At 50.1% G+C, this 23,083-nt stretch overlaps 1 protein-coding gene and 1 long non-coding RNA gene across 3 annotated transcripts in view; one reads left to right on the forward strand and one right to left on the reverse strand.

The window, feature by feature from the left end:
* VSTM2B (V-set and transmembrane domain containing 2B) overlaps positions 1-7,912 on the forward strand; it is a 28,710-nt gene extending 20,798 nt beyond the window's left edge. For both annotated transcript variants that reach the window (XM_002694719.6, XM_059877354.1), the window contains one exon: positions 7,824-7,912. In XM_002694719.6, the coding sequence (XP_002694765.1) occupies positions 7,824-7,912 (89 nt within the window). The remainder of the gene's footprint in view (positions 1-7,823) is intronic.
* The window catches only part of LOC101902469 (uncharacterized), an 85,120-nt gene that overhangs the window by 1,569 nt on the left and 60,468 nt on the right, over positions 1-23,083 (reverse strand). Inside the window, exon 5 of the long non-coding RNA XR_812530.4 lies at positions 565-23,080. This is a non-coding gene — a long non-coding RNA (uncharacterized lncRNA). The remainder of the gene's footprint in view (positions 1-564; positions 23,081-23,083) is intronic.

Consider the following 23,083-nt stretch of genomic DNA (forward strand, 5'->3'; position numbering starts at 1 on the left):
GAGCTGGAAAGGAGCTAGCAACAAAGTTGACCACATTAAAAACCCATTATAAATGTTAAAATACAAAAAAAAAAATCTCATTCCCACGCACTCTCCTTTGGAAGCAGCCTGGGGCTGGGATCAAGCTGAGGTGCCAGTGCAGGGGAGCTCCTGAGCTTCGACCCTGAGAGTTGGTATGGTTAGGTGTGTGGACAGAAGCCAGATGGTCTGGGTTCATGGCCCAGAGTTGCCAATTATTTTAGAGTGGTCTTGGTAGGGCTGCTAGATTTTAGCAACTTAAAATATAGGACACCCAGTTAAATTTGAATTTCAGATAAACAATCAATAGCATTTTAGTGTAAGTATGTCCCATGCAGTATTAGAGATTAACATATATTATACTTTAAATTATCTGTTATTTATCTGAAATTCAAATTTAACTGGGCATCCTATATTTTATCTGGCAACTCTAGGCTTTGGGCAAGTTACTTTACCTCTCTGGATCTCAGTTTCTCCATCTGTAAAATGGGGATAAAATAGTTACTCCCACAGTTAAGAGGATGGGGTTTAAAATAATGTACTTACTGTGGTACCTGGTCCCAGCAGGGCTCTGTCTTCTTGGGCCCTGGATGTGGATGGGGCCACTTGCTGGGGGAGGAGGGGAGGAGGCCAGGCCCAACCTTCTGGCACATGGGGTCCCACCATGGCTGGAGAGGCAGGATTCATAAGGAAGCCGTTTACGGGGCTGGGGGAGAAGGGGACACAGACAAGGGCCACGAGAACAGACATTCATTTGTGCAAAGCCCTCTGTGCCTGGGTGCTCAGAGAAGACTTCCTGGAGGAGGTGGCACTTGTTCTAGGCTTGAGGTTCAGGTCAGACCTAGACAAAGGAATAGAAGTCAGTGGTTCTGCAGGGTGAGCCTGGAGTCCACTCGAGGTGCTGGCAGAGAACAGTGGATCGGAGTACAGGGCTGATAGCAAAAAAACAGTGGGGCTGAGGTTGCTGGGGATATTACAGAGCAGCCCAGCTGTGGCACTGATGTGGTGGCGCTTTCTCCTGAAGGCAGAGGGAACCCATCAAAGTTTTTGCCCCTCAAGGAGGGTGAACCAGATGCGTTAGAAGGAGGGAGGCAGGCACAGGGTGGCAGTGGAGGCAGGAAGACGCTTTAAGAGGTCACCGCCGCACTGGGGCCCAGGCAGGGCACAGGGCGCCAAGAGGCATGGCTAAAACAGGCAGGGACACGCGTGTCTGCCCCCACCCCGTGGGCTTCCCTTGGGGCGCAGCTGGTGAAGAACCCGCCCACAGTGCGGGAGACCCGGCTTCAACCCCTGGGTCAGGAAGATCCCCTGGAGGAGGGAAAGGCTACCCACTCCAGTATTCTGGCCTGGAGAACTCCATGGACTGAACTCTATGAACTGTATGGTCCATGAGGTCGCAAAGAGTCGGACACGACTGAGTGCCTTTCACTTCAGTACCCCCATTGAGCCTGGAGCACTCACAGTCCTCCCAGCCCAGACACGGAGGCTGCCCTGCGGACGTCACCTCCCGTGGACATGGACCCCCAGCAGGAGGACAGCTTGTGCTCACACCCAGGAGCCAGCTGCCCAAGGCTGGGGCAGGGCCAGCACAGGGCCGAGGCACCCACAGCTCGCCCTCCTCTTGCACCTCCTCAGTCCACACTTTCAGTTTCCTTTAAAGACCAAGGCCATTGGTCGCTCCTAGTTTTTGCCCTAGTTACCAGCACACATTAATTTTACGGCAGAAGTTAATTCTATCCAGTCCTGTTAGTGCTCGATTATTCCTTGCTGATTCCCTTTGAATAAATATCTGTGAAGAGGGTTTAATTAAAACATCAACAAGGGGAGCAGCTTCTTGAAAGGTGGTATCTTCCCACCCAGCTGCGGCTGGGCTGCCTAGCCTAACCAGCACAGCGTTCAGGGGAGGCCAGAGAGCCAAGGTAGGATGGGTGCAGGGGGCCATCAGGAAGCCAGGCATGTCAGGGTGAGGGGAGCCAGCCCCGCATGGTCACCCCAGGGTGTAGGAATGAAGGCGAGCTGACAGCCAGGCCTCCTGGATCCCATACCAGAGCTTGCCCAGAGGTTGCAAACTCAGACCCCTACAGAGGGCCAAGCATGGGGGTGCAGATGAGCGAAGCAGGTTGAGGAGAGGGCTGACTCCAGGGCATCAGGGAGGAAACAGGCAGCCACCAGGGCCCTGCCTGGGCTGAGCAGAGCAGTGAGCAGGAGATCCCTGCTGAGAAGACAGCGGCCAGTCATGCAGCTAGGTGGCTGGCAGGCCCAGAGCTGCTGGGTCGTGGGCCTTTCCAGTTCACATACCAATTTGGGCTTTTACGTAAAAGTCTCCCACAGTTTACCTGTTGGATTATAATTTACGATTTTTAGAGCTCTGCATGCACCAAGCCAGACCCTTTTGCATTCCAGACTGAACCCTCAAGTGGCAACTCAGTGCTTCTCCGTCGCCCCAGGCTCTGTGACTGTGCGTGTGTCCCCCCCAGATAACGGCACGCTGCCTGACCGTGGCCAAGATGACCAAGTGTTCTATTCCACAAGCCCCTGCAAATCTCCTTGTACCCTGCCCCAGGAAGCTCCTAGAGGAAGCCTTCCTCTTTGTCTGGGCTCGGCCACCACCACACTCACGGTCAGGGCCAGTGATGGGAACGAGGGTAAGAGCCAGTCTGTTCCCAGCTGCCCCAGACAGACAGGCCTCCGTCTCCACGGTAAGTGGATGTCCAAGTGCAGCCCACAAAGTCCAGCCGTGCCCAGACTCTTGCTGCTTGGGGGCTGGCCCCTTCTCTTATTCTCACATGGCAGCAAAGGGGAAAAGGAATAGAAGCGAACAGCCATGCTGAAAGAAACTCATCCAGGGCACTCCACTTGGTTTTCTAACATTTTCAGCCAAAAAGCCCCTATTCGAAAAACATGTTATGACAGCACAAAATGCCGAATGGATGTAAGTGGCCTTGCTCTGCTTGACACAGAGGAGGGCCCTGTCCTCCAGACCTCTGTCACAGTCCTGATGTTAGGATACCCACGCTCACTGGTGGAGTGGATTTGTCCATGAGGCTGGACTAGTTCTCTTCTGCCTGTGCTCAGCATGGGAATATTCTAATGCAGCACTTGAGGGGGCAAAGGCCAGGCACTGAGGGGTCACCCACAGGGTGAACCTCCAACTTTGCTTAGGTCCCAAGAGCCAGAATCAGCCTGTTAGCCATTTTTATGTGTAGAACCAGACCACAAATGTATCTGAGTTTTACTGACTCAAACCTGAAATAAATTTTTAGTTTTTAAGCTATAGACAAAACAAAATACAGCCTCTGAGCAGCACTGGCCTCTGAGGGCACCTCTGCAAACTCCTGACCCAAGCCAGCCCCTCGGCGGCAGCCCCCAGGCCAAGAGAAGAGACTGCAGTGGGGAGGGGAGAGGCTACAGACACCAAACGATCCCAGACGTGTGGGCGGGGCGGGTGGCGGAGGGCGTGGTCGTCCTGGGCTCACAGATGAGCTGGGGAGCAGCCTACCAGTCCCGATGCCTGCAGAGGGGGGTGGTCCCCCCAGTGCCCCCGTGCCTGTAGGAGTCCAGGCCAGAGTAGGGGTGTCCTCTGCATCCCGCTCCCAGGAACCAACTGTCAGGAACCTCTAGTGGGGGCAAAGTGAGGATCCCAGAGGGTGAGTGGAGCCCAGCCTCCTTCACTGCCATCATGAGGAGATAAATGGCCCCAGAGATTCCCTGTTGTTTTCTGACGTGGGCTTTGGAATTCTGCCATTGCTGGGTAAATAGAGAAGCAGGATTTTCCAGTGGAAGCTGCTGGAACTGGCACCTTCACTGTGCCTGTGGGTCCGGGTGCACCCACAGTGTTCTTTGGGAAATGGCTCTGGTGTGAGTCTTACCCCACTCGCCACCCAAATGATAAAAGTTAATATTCACAGAGCAGCTTTGATTTCTGTAAGAATGATTACCAAAACAGTGCTATCTGTTTAATACAAAGAGTGAATCAGCTACTATTCCATCAGATGCTTCCCTCACCTCTCAAGCAGCCTAATTTTCCCGCTTAACCACAACATCAACTTCTGCGTGCTGCAGAGCTCTTCCTGGCCCTCCTTAGGAAAGGAGGAAATAGACTGTTAGCAACCAGTCATCACAGCAGCCTGCATGTCCTTGGGAACATCGACCTCTCCACGGCGCATGGTACAGGAGGCCAGGATAGGAGGTCCTGCCTCGGCTGAGCCAGAGGCACTCTCCTGGTCCTTGCTCTGGAGGGTCGGGTGAGCCCTGGACAGCGCAGACAGTCCTGCCTCGCTCCAGGAAACGGTGAGGACGTGCACTAAGGTAGCAGATGCTGGAGCAGGGGCGGGTGGGGGAGCTAGGTGCTAGACAACTGCCCACGCCCCTCCACTGGACAGTGGTGGAGGGGACGGGGCTGCCAGACCCCTGAACTCTGACCCGTCCTGTTGTGAAGGCCCCTCTGCCTCCAGGAGCAGCCCAGAAGCCCGTCTTCCCTAGTCAACTCTGGCTCATCTGAGTATCTTGTGAGGGATAAAGCAAGAGGTTCCAAAACCCGAGTCCTCCACCCCTCAGAGACCCAGGGGCGTCTGTCTGTCTTGAACACAAATGCTTGGGAAGATAGTTATTCTGTCTGTTTATTCCATCTTGGAAAATGTTTCTCTCATTTTGAGGAGGACAGCCCTCAAAATTGGTTCTTCTCCAACACTTTTCAGAAAAGTAATTATGTTGTCCTTTTCATTAACATTTTATTCACATGGCTCTTACTCTGTTTGAGGCACTGGTTTTTTACATGATTGTATCTATCAGAGAGCTTCTGACGCTGTATCATGGTGACTTGGATGTGGCGGGCAGCCATCTATTTAGGTCATGGTTCTCTGGGTCAGTGGGTATTTCTCCTGCTGGTGTCTGTCAGCTTCTTCATGCACCTGTGGTCATCTGCCCTTTCATTTGGGGCCAGCTGGTCTAGAGGGACCTCAGCTGAGACATCTCCTGGCTCTTAACCTGCAGCAGGCCAGCCCAGTCTTCTCTCATGGCAGTGGGTTCCAAGAGCCACAGAGAAAGGCAAGCCCCGGTGCACTTTTCAAGCTGTTGCTTGCTTCACGCTTGATAATGTTCATTGGCCAAAGCAAGTCCTGTGGCCAGCCTCGTCAGTGTGTGAGGGCACCATCACAGAAGGTGAGGGAGGAGGGGCATTTGTAGCCGTTTCTGCAACCTACCACTGTCATCTTGCTTAGTCTGGACCCAGCCTGGGGAGCCGTGCCCTGCACATACTCATTTCATGGCGCCATGTGTGTGCAATCCACATTTTACGGAGTGTGCCTCAGGACCCAGAGAGGTAAAGGATGTTGCACGGGTCCCACAGCAACCTGGCCAGAAGCTGTCCTGGTTCCAGCCCACTACCCCATCCCACCTCCTCAGGTCCCGTCCATGGCAGTGCAGGGTCAGGGAGACGAAAACATGCCACCCAGGAGCCAAACCCGGCTCCCCCGACGCAGACATCCTCAAGCAGAGACACGGACGACCCTGGTGCCTGCCTTCCCCGGGCACTGGCCTCCGGGAGACCCTCCGCTCCACAGCCCCTGTTGCCCGCAGCCCCTGTTGCCCGCTGCCCGGCCCTGTCCCGCTCCGCAGCCCCTGTTGCCCGCCGCCTGGCCCTGGCCCGCTCTGCAACCCTTGTTGCCTGCCACTTAGCCCAGCACAGGAGCAGGGTGGTTGTTTCAGTTCAGGGTTGTTTCAAAGTCTGCAATTTTACAACTTTTAAGCATGAGAAGGTGAGACTGCAATAGTGGAAAAGACAAAGTCGACAGTATTCGGAGGCAAATTAACATTTCTTCTCCAGTCTCCTGTGCCCACAGTTCTGCAGTGTTCACCCCGCCTAGCTTGCATTTGCTGTGCCTCCTGGCCCAGCGTGCCTTGAGGATCTGGATGTGTCCTTCTGCACACTCACATCTGCTTTTAAGTGCCTCACACACTTGTTTCTGTCTTGCCTGCACGGGCCTGAGTGTCAGGGTTTGCAGGAGCAGAAAGATCTGCACCAGGATATGGGGAGGCCAGTGGGGCTGGGCTGGCCACGTGAGCCCCGTGGGCCCAGGAGCCAGTGCCCTGCTGGTCACCCCTATTTCCACACCTCTGAGCCTCAGTGAGTGCACCCAGGCATCTGGGCTTCGATCAGCTGGTCTGTTACCACATCCACCCTTGTCCTTCCCAGAGACACACGGCCTTGAGGAGCAGCAAAGTAAGACCCAAGCCTTTAAGTGACCGCACCGTGGTCCTCCCTATGACAGGGGGCAAGAGGGTTTGTCAACTTGGGTGAAGCTGCAGAGGAGGGCTGGGAGTGGTGATGACGTGAAAACAGTACTGCAAGGGAAGGTCGCCCGTTAGGGCCCTCCTGTCCTTGTGCTTCTCGGTGGGGGCTCAGGGCTGGGTTCAGAAACGCCGACCTTGGATAGGACGGGCACAGCAGATGGCCCCTGCCCTCTTTTCTTTCAGATCTCCCAACACAGCCCTCGTTTCCTAAAATGAACAGATGGAATCCTGGCATCTCAAGCCAGAATGGCCCTGGATCATTTATCCAAGCCCCTCCTCGTACAGAGGGGAGACTGGGGCCCAGGTCACAAGAATGAGGGAAACACCTTGGACAAGAAAGACAAAAAGCTCTTCCCCCTGGAGTGGGGAAGAAGTCAGGGGCTGAAGCCCGGGCTTGTCAGGGAAGCCACAAACCCAGCCAGGCTGGCGGCAGCTCCTGCAAGCAACCGGGTGGAGGGGCCGCAGCCTCTGTGCATGTCCGCGGGCCAGGAAGGGCCTCCTGCACCTCCCATCAGGGTACAGGGCTCCAGCCCAGCTGGCTAGGCGGGGCAAAGGGAGGAGAGGTTTCCATAAGGTGCAGATAGGCAGGGTGTGGCTGGAAACTGCTCCATGGACGCAGCCCGATTCTTTGCAAGTTGATAGTGACGTCCACATGGTTCGGGCAGGACCTGGGGCATCCATGGTGCCTCTACATTGGCTCCTCTTAATATAACCTGGAGGGAGCATCCCACCCCCTGGTGAGAAGCCTGGGGTTCGTGGGTGGGCTTTTGCCGAGTTGCACAGGAGACCTCCCAAACAGATGAAGAGCTGATGACTGACAGATGGGGAGCCGGGCAGGCAGCCCAGGTGAGGAGGGTGAAGGCAGTATGTCACGGTCCCAGTAGTGGGCCAGAGGCTTGGGTTAGAGCTCACATGGAAGACACAGATGGGGGTGACCTCCCATCAGGATAGTGCAAGGGTCACTCCTGGGGGGCCCTAGCCCTCTGACCTCCACCAAACAGTGATTGCTGAGTGCCCCACTTTGACCCCAGGGGCTGGACTGACGGTTTGTGGAAAGAAGACTCACACATTCAGGATGCCTCAGGCAGGGTGTCTGTGAATGCAGAACTGTGCGGTTCAGGCAGGAGCTGGGGGGGATGGAGTTGTGTGCGATCAGGGAGTCTCTCTGGAGGAGCGGGCAGCTGGGCCTTAAGCACCAAGGGCACTTTGCAGTGTAGTCCTGGCGGCAGGAGTGGAGAGGGAGCACAGTCTTTTTATTCAACTAAAATAATGCCTGGACTCGGGATGTGCTGTCTAGCACACACCCTTCAGGCAGGGGGGCCCCGTGTCTGGACCACGAATGGGCTCCTGTGCAGTTGGTAAAGAGGAAGCCACCGCAGAGCAGCCGTGTCTGGCTGGGTACCAGCTGGGCACTCAGAGCGACAGCCCTCCAGGGGGGGGTCTCATCCGCCCCCCACCCCCTCACCCCACCTGCTCCCAGGAGATAACCCTGCCCATTCTCTCGTCCCCTGCAGGCACCGGCCCAAACTACACCACAGACCCGCTCCTGTCCCTGTTCCTGTTGGCCCTACATGAGTTCCTGCACCTGCTGGTGGGGCCCTGACAGACTCACCGGCCTGTGCTCCTAAGCCGCCTGCACGGCTGCCCAGTCCCTGGGTGAGGACCGCATCACCAGATGGACACAGACAGACTCAGAGACGCATGACCAAGTCCATGTGGAAAGCAAATAAACCATATTTTTGGGGGAAGTTACACAAATGTAGACAAGCTAAAATAATGCATCTAGTTTCCAAATAAGATGGAGTTTGGACCGTGCAGTATGCATGGATGGGATCAATGATTTCTCTATTTTAATGTATTTTTCTTTTCAAACTTTTCTTCCAAGTCTTCATTTTGCACGAACTGTTGAGCAGTTATCTTTAGGATACTATGTAAAAATGTCAGGTCAAAGCCTTTTTGACAAAGCAAAATATTTTTAGTAGATTATTGTGTTTAGGAAATTTTTTAATTTACTTTTTTCTTTGGGGGGTTTTCTTTTTTATTAAATTATTTCTTTTGAGACATTTTGATTAAAAAAGATACATCTTATCATAATTAAAATTCACTGTCAATAATATTTATTTTTAAATAAAGATTGGAAACAAGGTCAGACACTCGTTTATAAACTGTACTGTATATTGCTGAATAACAGTTGAATAAAAAACAACTTTGAAATAACCTTTCTACAGACATGTATGAATTTAAGCCGTGGTGCCCCGAGCAGCCCAAATGCCGAGTGCTGTGCCCTCCTGGTCTCTGCTGCCAGCTGCACTGGTGGCTGGCTGCAGCCCAGGGCTCCCGGCCAAGGCCACACTGGGCAGAACAGAGTGCTTGCCCAGCCTCCGCCAGGGACAGGGAACTTTGCGGACTGCGCCCCAGTCCTGGTCCTCAAGGAAAGGAATTATTGGAAAGAGCTGTGATATAAATCAAGAGCCATTCTTTCCCTTCCGGCTTAACTACCTGTCAATGCATTTGCCCAGTTAGAGATTATGCGTCCAGACGTGATTACTGTGGCTGGAGTCACTGCTAGTTTGAGGAGAGAATTTGGGGAGAGAGTGCGGCATTCCACACTCTTTGTTCATGCATCCAGAGATTGTGCTGAGCCTCTGAAATGTGTGTGTTCAGGGCAGGTTGAACATGAACGTCGCTCAGTTGTGTCCAGCTCTTTGCGACCCCATGGACTATACAGTCCGTGGAATTCTCCAGGACAGAATCCTGGAGTGGGTAGCTTTTCCCTTCTGCAGGGGATCTTCCCAACCCAGGGATCAGACCCAGGTCTCCCATATTGCAGGTCGATTCTTTACCAGCTGAGCCACAAGGGAAGGAGGTTACACGTCTCAAAGAAATAGGCCCTGGGGGGTGTTATTCTTCATTCCATAACAAGATCGCACTAAATTGCCAGATCCCATGGATTCGTTTAAAATCTAGCCAGTTTTTAAACAAATGTGCTTGTCACTGATGTTGCTCACCAGACATTATTACTTCTTCACTGGCTGGCACCCTGTGGCAGTTGGGGCCGTCTTACCTGCTCTGGCCACTGAGTTGAGAACAGAGGCATATATGATTTCCAGTCCCAGACACTGGATCACTAATGCAAGAAGCATTCCTTTCCCCCTAGGACAACTGCGACTTTCAAGGTGATAAACACTCTGCCAGCCTAAGTCCCAACTTTCTACGATGGGCAGAGCCCCCTCTGCAGGCCAGCTTTGGAAATGCAGCACGATGAGGGATTGGCCTTTATAGTTTCAGGCCACTGAGCTTTGGAGTTGTTAGTTATTGCAGCATAATCCAGCCTATCCCTACAAATTCAGCAAGGTACTGCCATATTTATTTGAGAGGAAAGAGAAAGTAAAAGTTTTTTGAACAGTCCCACGTGTGCAGAGAGCCCCAGTGTGGAGCTGACAGACTGGGATACCTGTGAGAAGACGACCTTGAGCCAGCTGTTTTTAGTGGCTACATAAAGCTGTTTCACATTTCATTTACGTTGACCAGCACCAATCAAGTTGTACGTTTAATCATTTTGTCTGGTGGACAGTGATTCTGTCCAGAAGGATCATCTCTGTTTATAGTTAACTCAATACTGCACTGGGCTGTCATGTTAAATACAGGCGTCTGTGCTTGAAAAGAAAAAGGGACTTCCTGGATGGTGGGCTGAATGGAAACAATGGGACAGTGACGGGCTGATGTTGTGCCAGATCACTCCAGGGGCCAGGAGCCAGGGAGCCATCTTCCATCGCCAAAACCAGACCCCTCTGCACACGTGCAGTCAGCCAGGTCCCTGCCCGGAAGCGACGGGCCCTGCGTGTGGGGTGCGTGTGGGGAAGAGGAGGCAGGTGTGTTTGGCGAACTGTTCCCATGGGCTGCCCCTTTTCAGCACTGAGGCAGCACCTTGCACCCAGAGGAATAAGCCCTCAAGTCTCTCCCTGGAGATCACGGTCTCCTGGGAAGGAAGTCACGGATGAACCTTAGCAATTTCCCTGAAGTGGGAGCTCCACTGCCTCCCACCAAGAGAGGACAATGGAAGAATGGAGGAACCAGGGTCCGTAGGTGGCGGCAGCAAACCCCTCTGACCCCGGGACCCCCAAGGGCCAGCGTCCCTGCTGGTCAGCGCTCTGGACTCACAGGAGAAAGGGAAGCCAGCCCCTGCAGACCCACCGAGCAGGCTGATGGGATCTGGGTACACGCTCTCTGGCGTCCTTTATGCCACCCTCCTAGACAAGGACCAAGAATGAGTCGTTTGCATTGAATATTATGCGATGCATACAAACCGGGAGGGCTAAGCACCCACCAAAAAGAGAAAACGTGGGACTGGACTCAACCCAAACCACCTTTCCCTTTGGTTTTGGTACCAGCCCGGGCAGACAGGGCTCCAAGGACAAGACAACTTATTTCAATTTGGGGAGAACACACTGTGGGTGATTCAGGAGCTCTGGCCCCAGCCTGTGACAACTACCGCTCTGCTTGGAGGGACTGGGGAAGGGACGGTCAGCATGGCGACCAGCACCAAAATGAGGGCACAGAGCCAGGGGGGAAGAGGAGGGAGATGACGGCGGGCAACCTGCACCTTAGCCAGAGGTGGAGCGAGAGGGGGAGAGTGCAGGGTGGGGGGGCCAGGTATGTGGGGAGCCGCCCCTGCACCCCAGCTGTGATAAGGGGCTGGCACCTCACGCTGCTGGTCCACCTGGGCCCTCAGGCAGCACCTCGGGGCACAGCCTGGGGGAAGGACAGGAACCCCCGTGTCTGACGGGAGTGGATGTGACCGGGGCCAGTGCACTCCCAGTTTTGTTTCCATCTCCACCGCACAGTCTCAGTTACCGCTCTGAGTCAGAAGGAGCGCTCGGTCTGATTGATCCTAGACCGGCCTCGGTGGTATACCAGATGAGCCATCTGTGAGCTGTGCTTGCAGCCAAGGGGCTTCTCCCACAGGGCAGGGGCACCCGTTTTTACCCAGTTTTGCCTTGCTTTCCCATAGAGGCCCCTCTCTCCATCAGACATCAGCAGCCATCCTGTCAGGGTTCAGAGGGCGCAACCCCTTCATTCCCCGGATAACGAGTGGCAGGCGGCCCGGTTCCTCTGCCCCTGTGTGCGTGTCTGCTTAGCAGTCTGCCCTCTAACTCTCCTCCCAGGTGGGGGCGGGAAAGGACGCAGAGGGACTGGGCGCCAATTCAACCGACCTGCACATTGACGCTGCCGGCCCGAAGAGCCCCTGCCCTCCTCAGTCCGGAGGAGACCTTACCTCCTTCTTGGGACCCCAGGAACCCTACGATGCATGGAAGGACTCGCCCTATTTTGTGGCTGCAGACACCACATGAGCTAAAGTCTGGAAACAACGTTGGCAGTGACCCCTTTTAAATGACAAAGACCCATGTAGCACTAAAAATACATTTCAAGTCAAAAAACATGACTTCACATCACGTCTAATCTACCAGCAACTAAGAAAAATACAACAAAAATCAGATTTGCTCCCTGCATCTGATTTTTTTAAGGGGGAAGTGATAAGTAATAATTTTTACTATATAATAAGTGATTCAGTAAGTGATAAGTGATAATAATAAGTGATAAGTAATACTCTTAGAAAATATAGATATCTTTTAGATTTTGAAATCAGGGAGGACTTCTTAAATAAGACACCAAAAGTGGTCACTATAAAAGAAAAGATGGATGATTTTGACTGGATTATAATTAAGATCATTTATCAAAAGACACCATAAAGAAAGTGGAAAGAATCCATAAAATACAACTAACAAAGGATTAGAATCAAGTATGTATAAACAACTCCTGGAAATCAGTAGGAAAACCACAAATAATACAATGGGAAATTAGACAAGAGACATGAACCACCATATCATGGAAGAGAAAATATGTCCAGAAAATACATAAGGTATTCAGCCTCAAAGCGATAAGAGTACTATAAATCAAAGCCACAACGATTATACCCACTCAAGTGCGTGTGTGCAAGCTCAGCTGCGTCAGTCGTGTCCAAGTCTTAGCGACCCCACAGACTGTAGCCCACCAGGCTCCTCTGTCCACGGGATTTCCCAGGCAAGACTACTGGAGTGGATGGTCATTTCTTTCTCCAGGGAATCTTCCCGACCCAGGGAGGAACACACATCTCCTGCGCTGCAGGTGGATTCCTGTACCACTGAGCCACCTAACTGCAGGAGGGTGAACTGGTCTAATGTCACTGGAAAACACTTGGCACTAATTCTTAAAATCGAACATTCACATACATACCTTTTGACCCAGGAGTTCCACTTCATATCCCCAGGGGCGATATAAACACAAGTACACAGCAGTACCACTCACGTAACCTGGCAACAGGCAAGTCCCCATAGTCAAGACAACGGCTGAATCTGCTGTGGAACATGCTGATGGCACATTACACACGAGACAAAGTGAATGAACTACATCTCAGCATCTGTTAGTTGAAAAAAGTAAGTCTCCCAGAACTACATATAGTATTGCTATAATACTCTTTTTATAAAGTTAAAATCCAACTAAAACCAATAGATGGATGGATGGATGGACTCTTTTAAAAATACACAAGATGAGATAAAATTAACTAAGAAGGAAAGTAAGGGAGTGATGAATATGGATTCCTTGGCAGAGGGAGGCAGGAAAGGGGGGTAGGGGATAGAGGAGCCCACAAGTGGATGTAGGTAATTACCACAACCAGTTTTTGAATTGAGTGGTGGGGTTGGTTTTATTTTGAATGAATGAATGAATGAAGCCATACACAAATCAATGATAACAGCCTATCATAAATAAGGACAATGATTAATCAATTCTGTGCAGATGAAATTAAAAACAAAAGAAGTAAAAAAGACTGCAAACTATCAGGGATTTATATTAAAACCAAAAGCAAAATAACTTTCTCTTTCCACAGCCCCAAGACAATGCATGTCTCAATTCAGTCTCCCACCCAGAGGTTGCAAACTGGCAGTCTGTGGGCCACACAAGGATGTTTGTTTGGCCTGAACAAGGATTTTTATTATTACTTCACAACATTGGGAACTCTCGTGTAAAACTCAAATTTCTGTCTTCCCCTGAAAAAAAACGTAGTATGTGGCCCACATTCCCACGCAGTGAATGTAGGTGCCAAGCAGTTGCTGTCCCCTACAAAAGAACAGTCTCCCCACTTCCCTACAAGCTCTACCACTCCCTGTCGCCTCACCCAGCTTGCAGCGTGCAGATACGCAGTCTGCGAGCGCCTGCAGGCACATAAGCGTGCACCGGGAGGTCCTGGGTCTCCAACCCTCCTCTCCCGTCAGCAGCCTCTGACAGCTGTGGTCTCTTACAGGGCCAGAAAGCAGTCATCCAGAACGCTCCTCAAAGAGACTGGAGCAAGACGAGATTCAGGGTTCACCAGAAACCCATTCCCAAAGCAAGTAATTTACGTTTTCAAATAACATGTATCCAGTTGTTTATTTAAGTACACATCAAAGGAGTTAAATTGGATTGCAGATACCCTGAGTTTCTTTTTCCGTGCAAATGCTATTTTTTTCTGTGCCTTTTTTTTTTTTTTTAAGTAAATTATAGTATACAAAATTTTCCATTTTTCTTTGAAAGGTCTGCTGTGTGTCTACAACAAAGTCTACCAACATACTTCACATAGCTGACTAATACGCTTTGCAGCAGCAAACAGATTCCTGCCCCTTAAACACCAAAAGGCTTGGTATTATTATTCCAGCTCCCTCCACTGACCCAGCCCCAAGCACTTCCATGGTAAAAATATGATCCCACCATCACCACTTCCATACCTTCTCCAAAGTGGCCCTAAGGAATTGGTTTTTTAAACTAAGGCAGATCACAGTCACTTTTCAGAATGTTAATTCCCGTAAAACGGAATGTCAGTTTTACATGGACGGCTCTCCTTTATCAGAAAAGACTGATTCCATTTGACTGATTAATTGTCCGTAGAACCGTCAAGGCTTCCAGACTAGAGCTGATGGCTGGGGAGGAGGCAGCCACAGTGTTGTGATGTGTGGGGCACTCCTGCACTGGGGAGGCCAGGAGATTACAAATGTACAAATTATTAATTCAAATCAATACAGCAAGGGGTTCAGGCTGAGAGACATTCAATTACATTGTTCAAAGAGAAGATGCTCATCTTCAGCTAGTCCGCTCCATGCTGCAAATAATAGAACATTTTTAATTTGTGCGGCAGGGATGTTAATCTTTTGCCATGTAATCCAGTCCTTGGGGCACGCCATAAATATGTGGCACTGAGTGTGTGAGGCTCCCTGCAGAGGGCACTCAATCAAGTCAGCCCTGGCTTCCCTGCCTGTCTCTTTACGTTAATCTCTCAACACTCGGTTAGGAAATATAAGCAAATGGATGATGGATGGATGGATGGATATGGAGGCAGAGGTAAAGACAGAAATTTTCAAAAACTGTCAGACACCCAGACCCCCAACCATAAACAGTTTATGACTTCCAAATTTGGCTTGACCCAGTAGCACAAATAAATCCCAGAAGAATGATTCACATCCCCAAAGGAATCACTTTAGAATTCCTTTAAGTAGCAGGCTCCTACAGTACCTTTAACAGAGGATTTGAATTCCAGCTTCATTATACAGACAGTGAAGCAGACATGCAGAAATAAAGTTTAGAAGGTTATACACCAAGGTGTTAAAAGCTTATGTCTCCAGTGGTGGCTGGGATGGTGTTTATGTCTGGCTGTGAGGTTCAATTTTTCTGTGATGAACACTTACTAAAATATTTTTAATTAAAGAAAAGACAATTTCCCTCACACAAACACACATATACAAAGGAAGATTCAATTATAAAGGTGGAACTTCCCAGTGGGGCTTCCCTGCTGGCTCAGTGGTAAAGGCATCACCTGCCAATGCAGGAGACTTGAGTCCAATCCCTGGGTTGGGAAGATCCCCTGGAGAAGGAAATGGCAACCCATTCCCATATTCTTGCCTGGGAAATCCCATGGACAGAGGAGCCTGGCGGGCTACAGTCTGTGGGGTCACAAAGAGTTAGACATGACTAAGCGACTAGCGCTTTCACTTTTCAGAGCTTTTTCATGAACAGCTGTCACAGAAGAAGAGGCCTTACTACATCTCTTTTCAAGGTGTGCTGAGATACAGAAACAAGAACCAGTGAGTCTCAGGCTGTCTGAGCAAAAGGCAGCCCTGTGGGAGTCTCGGAGTCCACTCGGGAGCCAGCTCTCGACGGGCTGCGGCAGGCAGCGTGCACAGAGTTGAGTCAGCCACAGGGAGGGGCCTGCTCTGAGCGGCGCCTGGGAGACAGAGCTGCACTGCGTGAATCAGAGGGCACCTGTCACGACAGAGACAGGTGTGGGGGAAGTCAACCACGTCACAAATCAAAATAACAGGGAAAACTCCAGTCCAACAAGACTGAAGAAACTTCAGCTCTTCTGCTCTCAGCCTTGCCAGAGCGGGCCACGGAGACTCTCCTGGGACAACAGAAACACGAGGCACGTGGAGATTCCGCAGATGAATAGGCAGCTCCAAGTCCAAAGGATGCATCTGTTGACTGTGTAGAAAACTAAAATCATCAAATAAATGAAAAATTTGCCATTTCCCTCCTACATTTCATGAGACAGGGACTAAGAAAATAATTTATCAGGCAGGAAATATTTCATCAATTGATTTTTATTTATTAAAGAGCTGCATGGTGTTCGGCATGCTACCATGCTCATTTTCTACAAAATAGAAATCACAGAAGTCCATAAAACCAGGGAGAAAGTTCAGAGGTTTCTGTCCTTGTTTATTACTATAAATAAATTCTCAATTTCCCCATTTATACTGTTGGTAAAGATTAAAAGGGAAGTTTCACTGAAAGATTATTTGGAAATGCCACTTGAAGTGATAACTTCAGCCATGCCAATTTGGAGCATCTACTACATTCCGTTCAGTTAGAACTGGACATGGAACAATGGACTCGTTCAAAATTGGGAAAGAACCATGACAAGGCTGTATATTGTCACCCTGCTTATTTAACTTATATGCAGAGTACATCATGTGAAATGCTGGGCTGGATGAAGCACAAGTTGGAATCAAGATTGCTGGGAGAAACATCAACAACCTCAGATATGCAGATGATATCACTCTAAAGGCAGAAAGTGAAGAACTAAAGAGCCTCTGGATGAGGGTGAAAGAGAAGAGTGAAAAAGCTGGCTTAAAACTCAACATTCAAAAAACTAAGATCATGGCATCTGGTCCCATCACTTTATGGCAAGTAGATGAGGGAAAAGTGGAAACAGTGACAGATTTTATTTTCTTGGGCTCCAAAATCACTGGGGATGGTGACTGCAGCCATGAAATTAAAAGACGCTTGCTCCTTGGAAGAAAAACTATGATAAACCTACATAGCATATTTCAAAGCAGAGACGTCACTTTGCCAACAAAGGTTTATACAGTTAAAGCTATACAGTTAAAGTCATGTATGGATGTGAGAGTTGGACCATAAAGAAGACTGAGCACCGAAGATTGACGCTTTTGAACCATGGTGTTGGAGAAGACTCTTGAGAGCAAGGAGACAGCAAAGAGACAAACTGTCCTTTGGACAGCAAGGAGATCAAACCAGTCAACCCCAAAGGAAATCAACCTTCAATATTCATTGGAAGGACTGATGCTGTGATGCAGAAGCTCCAATACTTTGGCCACCTGATGTGAAGAGCCGACTCAATGGAAAAGACCCTGATGCTGGGAAGGATTGAGGGCAGGAGGAAAAGGGGGTGACAGGATGAGATGGTTGGATGGCATAATCCCGACTCGATGGACATGAGCTTGAGCAAACTCCAGGAAATGGTGACGGACAGGGAAACCTGGCGTGCTGCAGTCCAGGGGGTCGCAGAGTCGGACACGAGTTCCTGCTTCTGAGTTATTTAGGCACAGCGGTTGTGAGGGGCGGAGGTGTGACTGTCGGTGTGTCCTGACCGTGGAGGTACTTTCTGGGCCACACAGAACTTTCTCTCAGCCCTCTCTGACTTCACAGTGCTACGGTGGATGCTTCCAGACAAGGACTGAGGGCCCTCCTCAAGGTGTAGCCTGTGTTCTCTGATTTTCTACCAAGGGTTTCCTCTAAGCTGTGGAGCCCGTTCCATCAAGAGCAGACACAGCAGAAGCACACTGAGGATGGGCGGTGCCTTGGGATCCCATGGGCGAATGCCCCTGCTTCACGGTCCTCAGGCAGATCATTCTGGAAGGCATTCTGCTTGCTTCACAGTGTACGGGCAAGCGACGCGCTGTCAAACACATTTACTTCTGTCTTCTGTCTACCAACTGGCTCCCTTTACTCAGGGCCCTGCAGCTGGTGAATGGTGATCCATCCCAAGTAGACCTGTTATATATCAGTTGCCCAAGGAGAAGGTGTACGCCCGCCCCAGCACGCGGGCGCGCGCGCACACACACACACACACACACACACACACACGAGTCCTATTCCAAACCAAGAGAAGGGCTCTGATTGGCCAGTTTCAGGTCAGATACCCAGCCTTAACCCTAACAAACACGACATGGAGCTGGGGTCAAGGCATCCAACAGGGCTGCAAGCCCCACTCCATCCTGCTGGCGAGGGAACAGGGTGTCCCTGTGATCTGGTAAGATATTGCAGTGAATCCATTATACATGTGCCATGAGCCACTGGAGACTCCTGCTAAAATGCAGGTCGGGGTACAGGTGGTCTGGTGTGAGTATACAGTCCGTACTTTTCATAACCAAGGAGGACACACTCATCCCTCTTCAGTCTCACTGAGGAAGGGCCCACCCTCCCCACCCCCAACAACAGAAACCTCTTTGCTAAGCAGCAAAGACAGAAAGGAAGATGACTTCTTGCTGTTGAGATATGATAGGAGTGAGCTGTCAATGACATTTTGAGGGGCCTTTTTTTTTACACAGGGACATTTAACTCAGCCTACAAACCAAACCATTAAACTTACAGCCACGTAATTACTTTTACCAAGTCATGATCAAAGCAGATCAACTCAGACCCTGACCCCAGCCTAGAGCTTACACCATCATCTGTCAAGGATCACCGATTAATTAAAAGCAGCGCTTTTACATTTTGGCGACACAGCACTTGTGGTGCAGTCGCGTCAGCTGCCTCGGTGGTCCTCTCCCCCAGTCCCTGGGGTGGCCCTCAGCCCCTCATCTCCACCCACGTCGGTTCCACCCTGCCCTGTCTGTGGCCTCAGCGACGGCCAGTCCCAGGCGCTCCCACGCCAACTGCTCTTCTCAGCTGTGTTCACCCGCCCCTCACAGCTCTTCCCCTCTTAACAGCCAGTTGGGAGATGGCCAGACCACCATGGGCTGTGGAGGGTGACCATTTAGGGCGGCAACACAACCTCAGTGGAGAGGCCACCACCTGACTGTGATGGAGCCTGTCCGTGAGGCCCCCGGGGCTGGGGAGGCCCACCCGGCGCCGGGCTCCACGGGTGGGGCTGCACGAAGCGTGCGGCCTTGACGCTTACTACTCAGCATCTCACAGTGTCTCTGAACCCGACCTTTTCATCCAAACACTACATACCTCTCTTCTAGGAAAAGCCACCAATGGCAAGTTTCCTAACACATGCAAAACACCCAGCATTAGGACCCAGAACAAGCCTGAAGTCTTCACAGACTTTAATCTTCTGTAGGCTTGGCACCAGAGGCAGAAGTTTTCTTCTTAGTAACCACACCCAGGAGTCACCTAGACCTCCATTAAGGAAGCCATTTCTGAGAAGGGAACCCTGTACTCCCCCAGAGAAACCCTCTTGGTCAGGACTGGTTCAATCCCAAGTGACAGAAAAACAACTCTGGGAGAGTACTCATGTGATGAGAAGCGCAGACAAGACCACTACCAGGCCCTCTTCTCCTCCAGCTCCCCGTGCTGTCTCCTTGGGGCTCACAGGTGTCGAGCCAGGCCCCTCTCCAGCCTGTACCCCACTAGTTTAGCAACCTGTGCAAAGAGACCACCTCTCTCCTTAAAACTTCAGGAAAAGACCTGGGGTTGCCTCTCACTGGTCTGGGTTGGGTTATGCACCAAACTGAGAGCCAAGCACAGTAGCCAGGGAGATATGGCACTTTCACTGGCCAACATGAGTCACAAGCCTCTTACTGGAGCTGAGGCTGAGGGTGGGAGAAGAACGCTCCTGAAAGCAAAGCTGAGGGACTGTTCCAGAAGGCAAGCACACTACAATGTGGCTACAGCAACTAGATCTCTGGGGACAATGTGTATTCTTATAGTCACAATTATTATACACAGTGTTATTTAAGCCGCTATCCAACATGCCCAAGGAGTAGCCTGCCATGGATAATCCTGTATTTCTGGCTAAATGGTGGGCCCACACAGACACCATCCCCATATTACTGAACGTCTTAGTTTGAGTCACCCCAGATGCAGCTACTGGGATGAAGATGTTTGGAAGATCATGAAATATCTCTAGTGGACAGGGAAAATGAACCAGGGAAGGCAGGCAGCCAATAAAGGGTATGGATCAGGCTAGTTACCACGATGGGGATGTGGGACTCTGCAAGACAGCGAATCACACCTGAGAGTTATCCCACCAAGAAATGAGGGAGCTGTGGTTTTTAGACAGGAAGTCCTGTTACTCTTGAAAACTCACCTGGAACTTCTGATTCCCTGGCTCTCCTGGCTTATGGTGCGTGGGTGAGCGCATGCTCAGTCACTCAGTCACGTCTGACTGTTTGCAACCCAATGGACTATAGCCCATCCAGCTCCTCTGTTCTTGGAATTCTCCAGGCAAGAATACTAGAGTGGGTTGCCATTTCCTTCTGCAGGGGAATCTTCCTAACCCAGGGATCAAACCTGCGTCTTCTGCATTGGCAGGCAGATTCTTTACCACTGAGCCATGTGGGAAGCCCTTGGCTTATGGTGTCCAGTGACATAGGAGTCCTCTAAGAAAGAGATGCAGGTGCTGTCTGTTGGAAGCAGGGCTCATAAGCACAAAAGTGAGACAGGTAACAGAATATGGGCAGGGAACCAACGACGGGCCACAATTTCCAAAGGGTGACTAGACTGAACTGCATTGTCGTGGAGGTCTTAAAGTCACTTGAGAACGCTTAAATTCCTCCAAGTCTGTAATAGGAATATCGCTTACCACTGTATCAGGCCCTTTACAAGAACATAGTTAGTAGAGATTTTTCATAAATAGAATGTTGAGTAAAGTCACTTTATGAGGTTTAAAAGTTAGAAATTCATGAAGAATAATACTTTTTTCCTCTTTAATATTATTCTCACTAAGAATTTCAAAGCATTTTATAAATAACATGGTCTCTAAGCCACCCTGAGAAGGAAAATTGAATTGATTGAGGTTTTTATTTTTTATATCAATTTCTCTTTTTAAAAAGATCCAAATTGGTTGCATAACTTTCTGGAGACAATGCAACTGATTGATTTTTACACTTTTAGCCCAATTGTTCTGATTTTTGAATGAGATGCCACCCTATCAGATACAGGATTTAGCCTCTTGAAGACAACCGTGGCCAGTCCTCAGAGCTGGGCCCCAAGTGTCTTCATCCCAAATAGATAAAAACTGGAGTTTAAAGAAGGTACACTTTGCTCCCAGAAAGTCCAAGCCAAGAGTTTCATCATAATGCGTAAGAATCCTCCCAGCTGCAGGTCATTAGCCCACATGCACAGGGCACTTCACCATTTAAAAAGCATGTGACCTGTGAGATGGGAAGGACATGAATTGTGCGTTCCACTCCAGAGACTCATCCAGACGAGGAGTTATCAGCGTTGGTGGAATAAGTAAAAACCAAATTCAACTTTGAAAGTGAATGTGAAAATCGTTTAGTCCATCCTGACTCTTTGTGACCCCATGGACTATACAGTCCTTGGAATTCTCTAGGCCAGGATACTGGAGTGGATAGCCTTTCCCTTCTCCAGGGGATCGTCCCAACCCAGGGATCGAACCCAGGTCTCCTGCATTGCAGGCGGATTCCTTACCAACTGAGCTAACAGGGAAGCCCAAATTCAACTCTAAACCCACCCAATCTTGGCATGAAATTCTTTCCAACTATATCACAGGTCCCAGAGGTTTAGTTTCCCAAGCATTAGTAAAATTACTAGATTGAATGATCCAAAGTTGCCATTATTGGTCAAATGATGAAATAACAGCAAATTTGCCGTTTTTATAGTTCAGAACAGTCAAATATTAGCAATTTCACATGATTCAACTGAATACAAAACAATTTGGGTAACTAACTTTAGTAAGCAATACCATCGGGGAAAAAATTTCATTTCAAATAGGAAAGACTATCATAACCAATAATATAGGCAGGTTACTGTCTCACAATGCAGGACATGATGCTTATGAAGCACTTGCTGTGCTGCCTGTCCTGTGCTCATCAGACCAGTTTGGGGAGCCGGGGAGCCACGTCACTCTGGATAGTCTCCAGGGCTGACTTTCTCCATCTTGACAAAGAAATGCCAAGGAGTCCCATCGTGGGGCCACTGCCACGGAAACCTTGTGCTGCAGGGATGACACTCTGCTTTGACAGCCCCTCCTCCATCACACTGACTCAGCACCCCCTCACTGGCCCCAGGAGAGGAAAGAAGGTGGCAAGAACAAGGGAACTGCCACCGGATCCCCAGGCACTGTGTAGCAACACACTGAAGGGACTGCACAAGTGGCGAGAGGCATGCTCTGCCTGCGCAAGCAGCCCCACTGCACAGCGGGGACAGGCAAAGCGGCACCACAAGGGAGCGACCGTGACACATCCCCCAGCAGAGAGCTGCGGGCTGAACAGAAGTGATGACGCATAAAACCCACAACTGTTTTGAGACAAATTCCTTCTTATGTAAAAAGAAAAAAAAAAAAAGGAGAGAAAGAGAAATATGTCTGTTTATTCTTTCCAAGCACTGAGCTCAACATTTAGATGAAGCATCTTTATGAACGGGCCCCACAGATCATCATCTCTGCTGCATTAGTTCTAATTGCATTATTGCTTAATTGCAAAGCAACAGAGTGTGTAATTCAGGAGCTGCAATGCCTGGGGAAGTGGGCATGATTTAACTGTTCGTGCAAAGCCCAGCCTTGGGGACACTGTCCTGAGGACAGCAGCGAGAGGCCAGAATCTCTCTCCCGCTGTCTGATTGCACAGTTCAGCTCCCTCCATCAGGGAGATGACAGAGAACAAAGATCCCCTGGGTCGTGCCTCATGCTACCCTTGCAGCAGAACCTCATGAAGGGATGCGAAGCTTAGGAACAGAGTGTCCACTGCGTACCTGCTGCTGGGCTGTGTGAGCATAGAGATGCACACATGAATGTGGCTTAATTCCTGTCTGCAGGAGAGCCAGTCCAGGGAGCGAAGACAGACATGTCAACAGAGCCATTGGAGACAAGCTGAGGAGGTTTCTTCGCAAAGAGAAGCCTCGATTTGAGTGTCCAAAAGAAAAAGCTGGATAAGTAAGGTCCTGCAAGACTGACTAAGTGCTCACTAGTTCTTGCTTCTCTTGGGTGCAATTGATCTGTTAAAAATATGCTGCTGAAGATGCTAGCAACAGGGTTGGGGGAAGCAGGGCTGAGAAGGGGAGAAGGCAAACAGAATGTGACTGATTCGGTTGCAGGTGAAAGTCCCAAGCCTGATCCATGGGAAGTATAAATTACATCTTGGAGTTTGACCTGCCTCAAGGCAAAGATACTGGTCTTTTCTTCTCCCACAGCAGTCAGTCATGTTACATAATATTCTCTACATTCACGGGAAGAGGCTCTGGTACCCAAGAGCAGGCCACAGAAGGTTGCAGGTTCTATCTG

This window comes from Bos taurus, chromosome 18 (assembly GCF_002263795.3).
Source record: "Bos taurus isolate L1 Dominette 01449 registration number 42190680 breed Hereford chromosome 18, ARS-UCD2.0, whole genome shotgun sequence".
NCBI classification, from domain to species: domain Eukaryota; kingdom Metazoa; phylum Chordata; class Mammalia; order Artiodactyla; family Bovidae; genus Bos; species Bos taurus.